The 15664-nt window shown below is 37.4% G+C and overlaps 3 protein-coding genes across 10 annotated transcripts in view; all 3 read left to right on the forward strand.

Moving 5' to 3' along the window:
* LOC105278716 (leucine-rich repeat-containing protein let-4) overlaps positions 1-9758 on the forward strand; it is a 94675-nt gene extending 84917 nt beyond the window's left edge. For all 7 annotated transcript variants that reach the window (XM_011338046.3, XM_011338005.3, XM_011338025.3 and 4 more), the window contains 6 exons: positions 247-469; positions 707-846; positions 1185-1337; positions 2713-2893; positions 3058-3197; positions 3555-9758. In XM_011338046.3, coding sequence (XP_011336348.1) covers positions 247-469; positions 707-846; positions 1185-1337; positions 2713-2893; positions 3058-3197; positions 3555-3823 — 1106 coding nt within the window. In that variant the 3' untranslated portion in view covers positions 3824-9758. The remainder of the gene's footprint in view (positions 1-246; positions 470-706; positions 847-1184; positions 1338-2712; positions 2894-3057; positions 3198-3554) is intronic.
* A 99-nt stretch (positions 9759-9857) lies between these two features.
* LOC105278699 (leucine-rich repeat transmembrane protein FLRT1-like) lies at positions 9858-13115 on the forward strand. Its single transcript, XM_011337969.3, has 2 exons — positions 9858-10724; positions 10793-13115. Exons 1-2 carry the CDS (start codon positions 10332-10334, stop codon positions 12581-12583), a joined length of 2184 nt encoding a protein of 727 aa, XP_011336271.1. The 5' UTR covers positions 9858-10331; the 3' UTR covers positions 12584-13115.
* A 204-nt stretch (positions 13116-13319) lies between these two features.
* On the forward strand, positions 13320-15516 carry LOC105278705 (troponin C-like). 2 transcript variants are annotated; one of them, XM_020031351.2, is made up of 4 exons: positions 13320-14288; positions 14487-14630; positions 14832-15086; positions 15171-15516. In XM_020031351.2, exons 2-4 carry the CDS (start codon positions 14495-14497, stop codon positions 15194-15196), a joined length of 417 nt encoding a protein of 138 aa, XP_019886910.1. In that variant the 5' UTR covers positions 13320-14288; positions 14487-14494; the 3' UTR covers positions 15197-15516. The 2 variants fall into 2 exon arrangements, with proteins under 2 accessions (XP_019886910.1, XP_019886907.1); XM_020031348.2 differs by having other exon boundaries at positions 13320-14630.
* The last annotated feature ends 148 nt before the right edge of the window (positions 15517-15664 follow it).

The raw sequence follows: 15664 nt of genomic DNA on the forward strand, positions 1-15664 counted from the left end.
AATGTTACTTTTCAACACAATTCGTACTTCGTTTTACTGTGAGTTCATATATACAAGAGAGAGAGAGAGAGAGTTTGAAATTTTATTTCATGTCAAGTGTCAAATCAATTTACAAATTTATCTATCGCGAAACTTAATACTGAGTTCAGCCAATCCTTGAATAACGTCGTCCGTCTAAAACTTACGCGAGGGATTGCCGAAGCAAATATAACAGCTACTAGAATTGAATAATTCACTCCCTTGCAGGAACGAAATTGACACAGCTGGATCTCTCCCAAAATTCGCTGACTACCGTCCCAACTATCGCGTTGCGAGACCTCCACCACCTACTGATTTTGAATTTGAACCGTAACAAAATAACAGCCATCCACGGCAAGGCTTTCGAAGGTCTCGACACACTTGAAATCCTCACTCTTTACGAGAATAAGATCTCCAGCATAGAAGCAGATGCGTTCAAAGGACTTGATAAGTAAGTCATTTCAACTGGCTGTATATTGCAAGCTTTAAAAAGAAAATCAGATCGCGGATTCGAGAAACTCTTTTATTCAATATTTAAAAAAACTTGTTCTACTTGCTAATTCAGAATTATATTTATCAAATTAACACGATGGCGAAATTTTAAAAGTAATGCATTGAATCTAAAACGAATTTATCGCATTAACATTTTTATTTAATTCTAAAGATGCTTTTGAATCTCGCGTTTCAGCCGGAAACTCAAGAGGCTTAATTTAGGCGGTAACGAACTCACGAGCATTCCAACTCAGGCTTTATCTTCGTTAGAACTCTTGAAGAAATTAGAAATGCAAGAAAATCGCATATCAAGCATACAAGAAGGAGATTTCCAAGGTACAATAATTCATTATTCTAATATTTCTCTCTCATAAGAACAATACTTTGCCAAAACCTTTTTTTTAATTTATACTTATTTTATATGATATATGTTTTTTTAAACAACACGTAACGTGCATGTAATAAATCAATCAATAACATTATAAGTTTTCATTGGTTGCAGAGTACAATTTTTACACAGTAATTATAATTTTAAGTAAATCAGTTTTTCAAATTTATTATATCTATTCTATATATATATAAATATAACGCTTTTAATGAACAAGCTTGTAACATAGTATTTTCTAGAATTAAATAAAATGGGAGCTCATCGATAAAACGTTTTATTCTTTCAGGATTAAAAGCACTCGATTCATTAGGATTGGCGCACAATCACCTGCGTGAGGTTCCGGGGCGTGTATTCTCTCACTTGACGCAATTAAACTCTTTGGAACTCGACGGAAATCAAATTACCCACGTGGATTCTAATGCATTCATTGGTCTTGAGGGTAAGTGCAATTACAATTCGATACTGATCTTTGATTCATTAACCGCAGATAGACGAACGTAACATTCATATTAAAATATCTAAATTAGTCTATGTTAATTGCCACTTCTCTTAAAAAGGGATCTTTAAAAACTCCAGAGCTCAACTTGTATTGAGCTGTCATGAGAGACACTTTATCAATATGTATAAGAGGAACAAAGAGAGAAATAACTAAAGTCATTTTATCGAATAATAATTTGTCTGCAACATCAGCAGCTGGTTTGAGTACTTGAATTCGCGCAATCTTCTGTTCAGTTTACCATGATATTCCTGCAGTCTTTGCAGATCACGTTCTACTTTATTTATCGTTTCGAATACAGCAGCTGCTTAGCATTTAAATTTACTGCGTGCCATGGTTGCGTTCTGGCGATGCAATCGGTTCCCTTTGGGCATGGATATAAACGAGCAAACGACACTTTACAAACTACCCTTCATCTCGTTACATCCCATGAACACGAACTCGACTATCGAGATAGTATTTCAACAAAACGTTATTCCATGGGAGCAAATAGCATCCGTGCTTTCGACGGTTCAATCGAGCAGTATCGCAGCTGCGTGATCAATAAGACAAATAATTAGATCAGATACAAACGATATTCTATGAGAGAAACCAAATATTAATTAAATAATAAAATTTGAAAAAATTTGAACGATGCCGATATCTTTATGAAAAATAGTGTTTTTATCATATCTTTTGAAATTTCTTTCTGAAAGTTATTACTAAATATATTAGACTCGTACATTATTAAAATTATATATTTGCAAATTGGATATATATTACTAATAATAAATCATTTTTATTTAGTTTCCTATGATCTCAAGAAATGGTGATATATATTCTCTCCATTTAAAATTCTTTGATTACGAACTGTTTCGTTAATTTAATTTAATTAAATTTAATGATCCAATTAAAGCTTTTCGAACAGAATATTTAATTCACGCTTGCATAAATTCTTCCCTACCGATTTATAGTTATTCGTCATTATGAGTAGTTTGACTTAATTATAATTAGCTGCAGTTCATCCGAAGAAGCTCATTTGAGTGTGTCAACTCTCGTGTGTTATTGTTGATGCTCTTCACGTAACGAACTGTCTGTTACGAGCCAAATTACTGTCACTTGTTATATGCATATATCCTATACTTCAGCGCGATTGTGTTAATTATGATTTTTGTATCGTCAAGCGCGGAAGAATCAATTAACTTTAGAACAGATTAATGAGATTCAACGAGAGAATTTTTGAACTACTGGCAGTCTCTTTACAATTGAAATATCTACGTTATTAACACGTTGTTCATAACATATTCTCTGCCGCAATAATCAAAACCTTCCATTTCAGAAAATCTGCAATATTTGCGACTGGGAGATAATAATTTACATTCTGTACCGAGTGACGCTCTACGACGCTTGCATCGGTTACGCCACCTTGATTTACGGGCAAATAACATCACTGTACTTCTGGAGGATGCTTTCACGGGCTACGGAGATTCCATCACTTTCCTTAATCTGCAGAAAAACTTGTAATATCTTTTCCTTCCGTATATATTCTCTCTTATAATTGAAAAATTAACGTGAACGAGCATTTAAATATCAAACAATAATCGGTCGCTTATTAGCGCAAGTGCTGAAAGGCCTGTCTGATGTATTATGAAGTATTTTATATTCCATTATATTATCCTTTCAGGATTAAAGTACTTCCACCTCTGGTATTCGAGAATCTCAATTCGCTAGAAACGTTGAGTTTGCAAAATAACAAACTCCAGCATATTCCAGAAGACGTCACAGAGAATGTCGTTGACACTCTACGTCACATCGACATAACAGGTAATGAATATCATTTTTTCTATTTAATAGCATTAATATTTTACTTAGTCGAACATACAATAATTGCCTTTGGTTCTCTTTATCCAAATTGCATCATCATAAATTAATAAAATATATTTCTCATTCGATGATATTTTTTTTTACTGCATAAACATCTCACCGAACAGCAAAAGTAATACCATCCAGAAAAAACATTACATATGTATGATTGCTGTAGCTTATCTTACGAATATGAAAAGTGCAGTTCTCTCGCAAAATGTCACCTCGACGGAATCTCACTTCTCCTAATGCTTGGTCTTTTTAATGCAATCCCTTCGCCACGATTTCATTCATTCCACTTCGTTCTCGTGCGCGTAGACAACCCTTTAATCTGCGACTGCGAGCTACGATGGTACTCCGCGTGGCTCGGAAATCTACGCGACAAGGACGACGAGATGATGTCGAAGAAGCGGACGGTCTGTACGATGGCCTCGGAACATCGCGAGTACTCCGTGCAGAATATCCCGCTTGATCGGATGGGCTGCGTGGGCAAGAACGCTGGCAGGATCTCGTCGTCGGCTACCGGATGTAAGGTGTACGTTGACGCGACGCTACCGCTCGTCGTTCTTGCCGCCGTCGTAGTGTAATCTCGCGGGTGTGCGCGATCTCGCGATTAGAGTATCATCGATTTTTCGTTACGACGCCAACCGGACGATTGACGATTGCGTTTACTGTTAACATTCTCATTGAACATCATCGTACTTGCTGTTAAACCACAACGAGCTTTCCGTTTCGTTATTCGGTTCTGTAACGGGTTCGCGACATGAGAAAGGGCTCCCCGGTGGTTTTCTTTTCGGAGTAATCGTGGCGCGATAGCGGAGACACGCCACGATTCCACGATGAGTATGCTAGTCGATGTGGAGAGCCAGCCTTCTGTGAAGATTGAAAATTGAACTTCGTCACGGATCATCGCGCACTAATTTAACATATTCACGATAGACGTAGTCTATCACGATAGTCAGTCAGAAGAATAGCGTGAGAGAACTTTGACGCGAAAAGTCGGCGCACTATCGTGACATCAGCTTATCGATCGATCGACCGCCTCGAATAATAGATCTTGTCAAACACCGGTTAACGAAGAAACAAGAGCGTATTTTCATTACTGGACGAATTCTTTAATTTCAGAGTGATGGGAAAAAAAAGATCGATTCGTTTGGAAAGCCACTTCTTTTATTTCTCGCAAGGCCCATTGGAACAGATCCTATTTCGAAAAGATATGTTGGGCATATATATAGATCGTTGCTTTTCTTGTAAATACACGTCCATGCGGTGCTATCGTGCATAGGGAATCATATAGCGTATCGCAACAATCGATCTTTTAAGAATACATATAAGAATGCTTTAAATTCTTCCGGATATTCTTGCCGGACACTTTCGCGGTACTTGCTCGTTCAATTGCCGAAAGAAACAGAAAAACTTTTGTGTCAATTACTCTCGAGTCGATTAAACATGCGTGCTATTTTATTGTCTACGAGTTTGCCAAAATTCTTGGATTTTAATCGAATCGATATATCGAATTTCCTCGAGATGCTGTTAAGAAATGTACCCGTGATAATAAATTGATTTATTTTCACATTTCAATACTCATAAAAGTTCAAAGCGTGCGCGACAAGGCAAGCCGATTTATTCGGTGTATTCGATCATGATCGAGAAAATGTACGATTTGCGAAAGTACAATAGTCACGTTAAAAAGATATTCCTCATTGCTATAAGTCGTTCTAAGAACATCTAAGATCGCACTAAATACCATGAGCAATCCTTTCAATCGCCACGTGTCGAGATGATAATCAGAGACGTTGCACGGCCGTTGGATAATGTAACGACAAGCGGTGCGTACAAAGCACACTTGCTATATGACGGCGGATTTATTCCTGATAAAATCACTGTTATACATGCAACTCTCAGATGCTTTACGATCGAATTGCACGCATCCACCGCAAACTCGATAATCATATGACAAATAAATTTACGCTACTTGGTAATTCGTTAGATTTCTTTTGTCGAAAAGAGCAATAGTACATATACAATAGCACGTATTCCCGCCTTATTACGCGGTAATAAGGTGTCATTCACTCGTACAGTTCGATAGCAGAGGATCCGGGCAGTTGCTAAGATTGAATGTCGATCGCACGATCGATCGATGGACCGAAGGATTCTTGCACGCGAGAAGCGCACGAGTTTTCTTCACCGAAACGTTACATATCAGCATCGTTGCCAATTATTTCGTGGTTATCTGTTAAGCTCGCGGCGCGAGGCGTAGTATACTCATTAGCGGATTCGAGTGGAACGGAAGCAAGTCGCCAGCCGAGCGATCCCGGACCACTCGTCATATACATATCAATACGTTCCTGTCGAACACGGTGCTGCGAATCGTCGGCATTTATCACAATGCCTGCGTTCTTCTCGTATGTCACGATCTTCCGAGACTTCTCAGTTGCCACTCACGATTCATTCGGCTTGGAAATTTGTGGCAATTATGTGAACGGATAATACTTCGCATTCATCATAATTAAATATCCAGAGAACAGATTATCCGGCCTCTTTTGCCTAAATCACTTATGAAGTAAATAGCTCGTTGATTAAGAAATTAAATTAGAAGACGGTAATTAAGAAATGAAGTTGGTCAATTAAATCCGGAAGAGTGAAATGAAATAACGTTTGTGACGGCTGTCCTTTATCAATTTTTCCGCTGGAATGTCTCCGCGCATAGCGTTGGTCGCTAACATCTTGAGATCGCCGCGATACTTAACTCGATTCGCAAAGACCCGGCCGCGCATGAAATGAGATAACGACTGCGCTGATGACACGTAATACTACCGACGATGCTCCCAACAGGAAACCGACACTTATCAGAGCCGGTAGAGCACAAACGCGGTTATTCAGACGCCTCGTTGCGCCTGCTTTACGACTCGGTTACTCCGCCACCGCCTACGGCTCACGTGTACGTTAAAATTACATCATCTTGTGCAGTAGGAAACGCATACAGTGTACGCATCGCGACAATCGCGTTTCACGAGACCCAGACACGATCACAGGTGCATAATTTCTCGATAGTCTGCGTACAAAATATCGCTCTTCCGCTTCCCTTTGACACACGACGATAATAGAGCATCGTGTACATACTCGTTCACATTCGAAAGATCGTGACGTACGAGAAACGTATGCTGCGCGTACTTCGCTTGGAAAAATCGTTCGTGCGTCCAACGACGTGTTGAAACACGACGAACTCGTTTCTCAGCGAAGGTGCATCGCGCGAGAGACCGAGCGTAAAAAGGAAAGACAGTTCACGGGACGTAGTGCTGATCACAGTGCTAACGCGGAAAGTAACATGTGTTTTGCTATTCGATACGTATAATAAGAATAAGATAGAGTTAAGCCTAAGGCATTATTCTAAGACGTATATACCGCGTAGTGGAGTATTAAAGACACCGGTATGCGTTATACGGCGCGCCCAGCTGGATTTTTCGAAAGGGAATTTCGAAGCTATCATTTTGAGGGACATATCGATCCTTCGTGCAATTACCACGGTTCGCTTCGCTGTGTAAAGTAATATGCCGAGTACAATTGCGATAGATTTGGCATAAATATAATATTTATCCTTAATAGATATCAAGATTTAATTCAATAAATATAATATTTCGTCAATAATTTCATGATAAAAAGTGATACCAGAGAAAATAACTTTTGAATCATTACAAAATCGAGACAGATTTAATCTTTTAATATGAAATAAAAGCGTCAGAAACCGCTTTTAAAGTTTCAAGGGGAAAGAGAGATAAAATCTTTCGTTTAAACGCGTGGTAATTTAAAAATAACCATTAAATGTTGAATTCAGCGACGGCAGTCTTATGGCGATGCCTTGCATTTATTTTGTTGTGCAAATTTCTAATTATTTTAATTTAATGTAACACAATGTCAGTGCTCCGAAAAAATCATTCAATTGATACAATACAATAATTAGATAAATTCACGAGCGAAGATCTTCTCTTTCGAATGTGTAGGCAGAGGCGCACGATGATATCACATACACACGTACACATATCATTTATACGCCCAAGTTTACTTGTAAGATAAACTGATTAATTAAGTCGGTTTAAAGCTTGACGAAGCTGTAACGACTAAAGATCGTATACATATCGTGAACGTATGAGATTTAAGAGAATTTATTTGTTAACATATATATATACATATATGTACGTTACATATAATATATATATTATTATGCATTATTACGATCATAAAAGATATATATTATATACCTATATCTCTTATATATACATATATGCACTAGATGTTTTTTCTAAGAAGTTATATCAATAATGATACGAAATTGCCGAGCACACACTGCTGTTTCAAATTTACTTTCCGTTTAAATCAAGAATATCCAATTTTATCATTTTGTTTGTATTTTGCTATGTTTCATTTTCATTACAAAATATTCCAATCGTCAAAGTAAGAAATGTTTACAATTGTTTGTAATTATATTGAATTAGATATAATAATTACAGATACGCCAAATGCGATTCTCTGCCGGCCCTACATTTGGCTTAGGATTTGTACGCGGCATATCTGCATATTTGATATTGATTTAATATTCTCGATTTTGTCATTTTTCATAACTGTGTTCGAACAATTTATGAATATATAATTATTTAAAAGTCCATTACGATTATTAAAACAGAAAAACGACAGTGTGTGAGCGGCAGTAAGTTACAAAAAAAGTTGATAGACAAGAAAGTAAAATTACCGATATATATAGGATAATTGCCTGAGTCAGAAGTTCGGCATATACTATTCGGTATATACTACATCTTTTTCTAGTATAGCGGAGAATATATGCTGATATAAAGATAATACTTATATATAAAGTGAGGAGCTTTTTGCATTTTATATTTTAATCAATATTATTATTTCCTGTCAATGTCCTAAATCGTCGATCTTGGTCTCCCTACTATCTCAAGTTTTTTATATACCCGCCACTCCATCTTCTTAACGAAACTACTATTGGGAATTCTGAAGCAACTTCCCTAGACTTGCATCAAGTATATAATCATTTCTTCACATGAAAGCTTGATCCGCCGAAGAACTTCCGGCTCAGGGCGTTAAAACATATCTTTAGGGACTTTTAGAGCGATCAGAACGAACACGGGAACGTACAGCTCGCGCGACTTTAATCCTCTCGTTGTTGAATGTCATCGTGAGATACACACACTGTTAAGTCGCTCGTGTGCATTTCATTACATAAGCAAGAATCTTGTACTTGCACATAATGCACGTTGGACTACCACATATTCTATAGCTTATCGAGTATAATTAAGGGAAATTCATGAAGGAGAGATTGCCTTGTGTTTGCAGTTCGCGAATTTTGCGAACGATATTCATTGATATAGTGCTTATCAGCGCTGACGGAGCATCAGGGAGAGGATTGCAGATCGCCGGGCGTCAGGCCCGCAGAACCATATCGAGACATATCGCAGAGAGCCGGCGTTGGACTCATCGGACGCGTCGTTTATTATTACTAATTATTATAAGCGGATATTTTTGTACAGCGTCTTACAATGTGGTCAGATCGTTACCGGCGCGCCCGACGGGCACACCCGGCCTCGCTATTACTTATTTCTTTAATAGCGCGTGATACCCTGAAGACGCATAGACGCGCAATAACGTGCGCAATCATGACGATATCTATAATAATATGCGTGCGTCAGCGAGACGTAAACGAAATTACATCTCGATGGTCCCATATAGGACTCATCCGCGCGTAAGGACGACAAATGGAGTTTAACTATCGATCGGAGGATGATATATATGTTTACCTTGTAATCTCGGTGCTCGCTCACACGTCGCTTTTTCGCACGACTCGAGAAACCTCGTATATGTGTTAACACATTACCCGGAACCCACGAAACACACACATACGTACAGATGCGTGAACACGAACACGAACACATGATAATCTTTACAGAATGTTTCATCTCCTTTCTCGTCATCTTCTCTTTAAGTAAAACGCGATTGTGTAATTCTTACGCGTTTACTGGAGAATCCGTGTGGAATTAGATATAAAGAAAGATTAATTATTTAATCAATGTACACGCATCTACGCCTCTTGGCGTAAATGCTCTTAGACAAAGGACATGTGTACACGTACAGCTAAACGGACATATGCACACGAGAAATCACGCCTAATGTTATATCGATGTTATATATATTATTACAACAATTATACAGCATATACACACACACACACACACACACACACACACACACACACGATACCCTCACATACACATACACGAACTTCGTCTGTATATGTCTATACATAATGTTACATATATATTATGGTCATATATTATATGATAACTATTACGTGATATATGTATGTATTCTGAAACATTTTTCTCGTATCTGCCCGCGACTCCGGGCCTCTACTCAGATTCTAATGTCTATATGTCATTGTTTATTATGTCGTTAATGATTAACGTGTATATGTGAAACTTTCAAATGAATAAAAATGACATAAGCAAAAGCATCATTCGTTATTACCTTGTATCTTCCACTGTGTTTATCGCTGTACAAGATCGCATGAATATAATTAACGCGCTTTAATAAAAATATAAAAGATACCTTTTCTTTTACTAAGCTTAATCTAGTTTTTTACAAGTTTAATTGAATAAATTGTGTTTCATTAATTATATTACTCTGGTAGTATCCGTACTGATACGTTACTATTTATCATATTAATGGGCGAATATAAGAGGATCTACTGAAATTCTCTTTTAGTAACGTTCCACTAGTAATCAATATGAGATACGAGTGTATCGACAAGCGCATAAGATAACATTAATCAATGTCGAGTGTATGCAGATTGCGATTCTAAATTCGATAAAATATTCTAGACCGCGTCAATCGAGCTGCATCGTACAGCAATAGCGTTTGGCAAACGACCAACAACATCAAAGATGTGTTTTGTGATTTCGTTCTTTATAAGAAGGTACTTACAACATATACTCAGTTAACAATTGTTTTATTCAATTTTTCTTTCAGTGATCATTCTTTGTCAATCTAAAAATTCATATATATAAAATTGTTCGTGGTATGGTCAACGTAATAAATAAAAATAATATTCATTTGCTATTTACGATAATTACGCATTATTTTAAAGTAGATATAATTGACTGCAGTCTCCTTGCATGTCGGAAGCTTCTAGTGATGGTGTTGCTGTTCGCTGCAGTTGTTTATCTCCCTCGTTTGTACGTTTCGAAACCGAGTAAAAATAACGAGACGACGAAGGGAGTGACTTGGAGTATTAAGCAAATATCAGCTATTGCTCGGCAAGAACGCACATTGCCATTGTTGAAAAATCATCAAACAATGAACGCAACGTTTTGTCAGTTTGAGACCAATTGCAAGACTATTAAATGCCGTTGCATACCAGAACAACTCGATCCCGGAGAAGTAATGCGCAATTTCATCGAGAACATTTTCAAGGTACCATTCTTTTAATCGTAATTTCATAAACGAAATAAAAAATAATTTTGCTAATAATTATTTAATAGGATCAATGCGGTTCGAATGTCGCCATAAATTTGATACTCGAGAAATCGACATTTCCTGATAATAAACTGCGGAACATGTGGTTGAAGACAGATGTAACAATCAACGAATTAATCTTCAATAATTGCTTCTTGACTGAATTGAGTGACACAGCCTTTTCCTCGATGATATACAAAAGAACAACTAAACTTCATCTACTGAACAACAATATATCTATATTGAAAAGAGCCACTTTTCGGCATCTTCCAAACTTGCAAACTCTCGTTATCGAAGGGAACCTGATAAGACAAGTCGAGAGAAATCTACTGAAAGACGTCGCGAGCACGTTGCAGGGCCTTCAATTCGAAGACTCCATCGAAAACGTGCAAGTTCTTCAGAATATTACGGGAGCGGATTATCTGCCTGCGGTACAAGTGTTGTCTCTACGATATAACAACATTCCGATCATCGACTCAAACCTCTTCTCTGGCGTGCCCAACATAGCATCCCTCTATCTGTGCGGTTCGCGCGTGAAGACCATTTACACAGGTGCATTCAAGTCGATATCTAGATCTTTGAAGCAGCTAATGCTGAGCGAGAACGCTATTGCTTCCTTGCCTAAGGGTCTGTTTGATCCGATTATCCGGAAAAACGCCGATTTCGGTCTGACGATCGACAACAATCCATGGCACTGCAACTGTAGCCTCAAGTGGATGCAAGAGATGATAAAGTATCATCCGAACGTGATGAAGAAAAACCTGACCTGTACTTCACCCGAGGAAAACGCCGGTAAATCCTTCGTGTCTGCAAATTTTTGCGACAATGTCACAACACAGAGACACGACACAGTAACAGTGAGAAAAACGACAGAGATTACAAGTACTCCAAATATATTTTCTACAACTAAACCAGCGATGATTCATGTTAATTGCATTCGTCATGATCGGTTGCTCCACTCGATTCATTCGCGTTGTATATTCTCGACGATCGAAATGCTGTTACCATTCTCGGATTTCACCGCAGAGCAAGTCCAGAATGGAAGTGTCCTGATCACTTTACCAGATGCGAACAATTTATCCTTGATTTGGTTCGCCAATAACTTGCGATCGAATACTGCCAACCTGGAGAGCTTGATACAATGCGTTAGCCAAGTTAGGGGATCTTATCTTCTGCAGGATCTTCAGCCACGGACGAGCTACACAATTTGTTTGAAGGACAACTTTAATTTCTCGCCATTGAACTGCTTGGGTCTAACAACAAGGTCGTTTCCTGAATCCAACACCTGGCTGAACGGTATCAATGAGAGTGTAATTATCACCATTTTTGTAGCATCGCTGATATTGATGTGCTTCACGAGTGCCATTCTCATGTTCGTCACGGTACGACGACACCCAACAATGCTGCGAGGGAGCAAACGAGTCGTGATCGTGAAGCATAGAAACGCCATAGTGCTGCCGAAGGGTCTCTCGAGCGATACCATCTGCTCTGCGAACGGCAACGTGATACCTACGATTTCGCGAAACTTAAAAGAGGACGGATACGTCACACCCCTGCCAGTACGATATTCGACTCGCAAGAACTCGAAGAGCTCGAGAAGATCGAGCGAACAGAGTGACGGTACGAGCTACATCTCCGGCATCGAACCGACTTTGTCGCAATTGAATTCGTGGAGACTGAAAGGAGAATCGTTCTACGTGAACTGGGAAGCCGAGCCGCCGCCCTTGCCACCATATCCGCGTCATAAAGCGCAACCATTGTCGACAATGAAAGACTTGAATGAAAAAGAAAGTAAAAATGCGACGTGCACAATATAAATACAGTACACGAAGTTCCATTTTTTCGTAATTGATAATTATGTATTTTTCTGGAGTCTTATATAAAAAATTGTTTCAAAGTAATTAAAAATATATATACATGGTTATATTTGTATATTAAGAACCGAATAAAATTATCAAACAGTGAAAATTATAAAAACAGTCATTTCCTGATACACTATCAAGTTCGGACAGTCTTTTGTAGCATGTAATTTCATTTCAAACGCTATACATTTTACATGATATTAGCTGATGCATGCATCCGGAAAATTCACGGTTCGTTTTAGGCTTGGCTAAATTTGGTTAACAGCCAAAAGTCACATAGGTCAATGTCAGGTTTTAGGAACGCATTGGGTAAGTTGCGGTATTGTATGATTTAAAAAAAAACTGAAAAGAAAACTATATCAAACTGTATCAAAAATTTCAGTTAAAATTCTGTTTTAGCATAATTATTTTGTTAAAACAATATGTAATTGCAACATGCTTTTTTTCTTGTCACAATTATGTTTAACATTTAAGAAATAGAACTGCAGAATTAAACGAATAAAAGAAAATAAGAAAAACGACAAGAACGACAAAGCTTTCAAGAATTCTAAACAGACACATGAACAAATATGACAAAATCAAAAATGATCGACGAAAGCTTGTGATTTTAACTATCCTAAATTTAGTAATTTGCAATGAGTCGTTTATTATGGTAATGATGCGGTTCTTCTTCCCAGAATTATCTTTAGCCATTAGGTCAGTAGTTCGATTTAACGTCGAAGCTTTATCTGATTGGCTGATGAGAGTTAACATGCATATATCGAGGTTAAACGTAGTTGCCAGATAATTTTTTCACATACAAGCTATCGGCAATCCACTGCAATCCTCTAAAAGGATGCAATGCCAATACCAAACCGCTATATGTACGATACACTGCAACGTATAACCGCTTTCATGTTCGCGAATAGTTACGGTGGATCTCTAGTATATTATAACGGTCATCTACATCATACAGATATAATCAAATATATGATTTTTCTTATATGGACTTCACACATAATGCTACTAATACTAATCGTAATATTTCCAACTTTTATCATCTCTCTCTCCTGTATGTTTCGTAAATTATGAAAACTAAATGTTTAAAAATAAGATACAATATGCAATTAGTACTTTTTGAAAGTCTATTACTGCAATAAATTTGTAATTATCGTACAATTTGTATATATCTAAAAGATATATTTTAAAATATTCGATTGTGTTCAGTTGCGTCAGTACATTGATTGTTTCGCAAATAGACAACCGTGAAAGCGTCCTAAATAAAAATCTTTTTATAGCGAGTTCGATTCGATACATGATCTATTAACACCGATTGTAGGTGTGTATCTCTAGTATCGCTAATTACATTACTGCGGCTCAGTATGACTTTTTCATCGGTACAGTAAGTTAGCTGCACTCGAAAGGAACCCGTTAATTCGATTTTGTAATACAAGTTCAATTTTTCGATTTTTATTATAACAGGACGAATTTTAACACTATGGTAACTATCGTGTAAATTTACAGTGAAAGTTTCTATTGCTCAAAATTAATTATGAAATAATAAAAATTCTAAGTGTTTTATGTGTGTTCTTTTTCTATTTTGCAAACAACTTATAATGGTCATTAACAACATTCGTTCGATTGCAGGAAGAAGTTCAACTTAGCAAAGATCAATTATCTCGTAAGTACATTTCATATTAAACCAACATTATTATCGCGCGTACTGATAAATGCTTCAAATATTACATTTGACGAATTCAGAAGTATTATTAAGATCACAAGAGATAATTAAGAATAGTTAATTGTAAAACATACACATACATATAGACAAAACATAGACACATAATATGTAAAAATAAGAAATTATTTTTCCAACCAGATTTGCAAATGGCATTTGACGCATTCGATCACGATAAAAAAGGGTGTATCAGCACAGATATGGTCAGCACAATTCTAGGTATGCTCGGCCACGAGGTTTCACCACAAGAGCTCGCAGAAATTATCGCGGAAATTGATACGGAAGGTAAATATAATACTATCAATAACGCAATATTTGAAACATCAAAAACAGAAGAGAGAAATTATAAAATTATATTAATTAAAAGAAACATTACATAATCATAATTCACGAGCTATAACTACGATCAGCCTGATGTTGCTTCAAGAAGTATTACGTGATATCACATATTAACTTATGAATATAAACTTGACGCGTTCTTATCAGGAAACGGCGAATTAAAATTTGAGGAATTTTGCAAATTGGCGTCGCGCTTTCTCGAGGAGGAAGTCGATACCGAGGCGATACAACAGGAGCTACGAGAGGCATTCCGGCTTTACGATAAGGAAGGCAATGGTTACATTACTACCGATGTGTTCAGAGACATTCTTCACGAGCTGGACGACGCGCTATCTCCGGAAGAGCTCGATATGATCATAGAGGAGGTGGACATTGACGGATCTGGCACGCTCGATTTCGAAGGTGAGAGATTCGTGCAGTGCACAGGTGCTAATCCACTTCGTCTTCGCTTATGCATACCCGACTAACCTGGCGTTTACGTTGCAGAATTCATGGAGGTCATGACAGGATAAATTATTACTTTGGCACTGCTCGGATGCCCCATGTCTATCGCGCACAAGTCGAACAACGTGTATGCTGCGCGAATTGAGAAGCCGAAATCCCCCGCGAGATTATACGTGACACTGGCAGGATATAGAGTTCGCTCGTTCATCATATAAGGAAGTCGCCGTAAAACTTATATTTTTTATAAAGTACGTGAGTCGAAAGTTTGAGATGCGATGATTCAGAAGAAATTCATACATTTTTCGAATAATGTAGCTCGTACAAAATATGTATTAAACGTGGCCAATGTGATATATAATAAAAGGACTTTGAAATCTTTGGAAACAAATTATTGTTGACAATTATTGGTACCGTAAAATTTATAGAGCTATTAGTTTGCCAAGACTGCAGACTGTGCCAAAATTTTAGCAACGTATTGCCAAATGTAAATGATAATTTGTGTGATCAATCATTAAAATTTTGTAATATATTCTGCC

This window comes from Ooceraea biroi, chromosome 4 (assembly GCF_003672135.1).
Source record: "Ooceraea biroi isolate clonal line C1 chromosome 4, Obir_v5.4, whole genome shotgun sequence".
Lineage (NCBI taxonomy): Eukaryota > Metazoa > Arthropoda > Insecta > Hymenoptera > Formicidae > Ooceraea > Ooceraea biroi.

Bases quoted from the DNA above. Each gene is read 5' to 3' on its own strand.
- LOC105278699 (XM_011337969.3), top strand. From the start codon at position 10,332: ATGGTCAACGTAATAAATAAAAATAATATTCATTTGCTATTTACGATA. The intron at 10,725-10,792 runs GTACCATTCTTT...ATTATTTAATAG, and splicing joins TCATCGAGAACATTTTCAAG to GATCAATGCGGTTCGAATGT.
- LOC105278705 (XM_020031348.2), top strand. From the start codon at position 14,495: ATGGCATTTGACGCATTCGATCACGATAAAAAAGGGTGTATCAGCACA. The intron at 14,631-14,831 runs GTAAATATAATA...CGTTCTTATCAG, and splicing joins CGCGGAAATTGATACGGAAG to GAAACGGCGAATTAAAATTT. The intron at 15,087-15,170 runs GTGAGAGATTCG...TTTACGTTGCAG, and splicing joins TGGCACGCTCGATTTCGAAG to AATTCATGGAGGTCATGACA.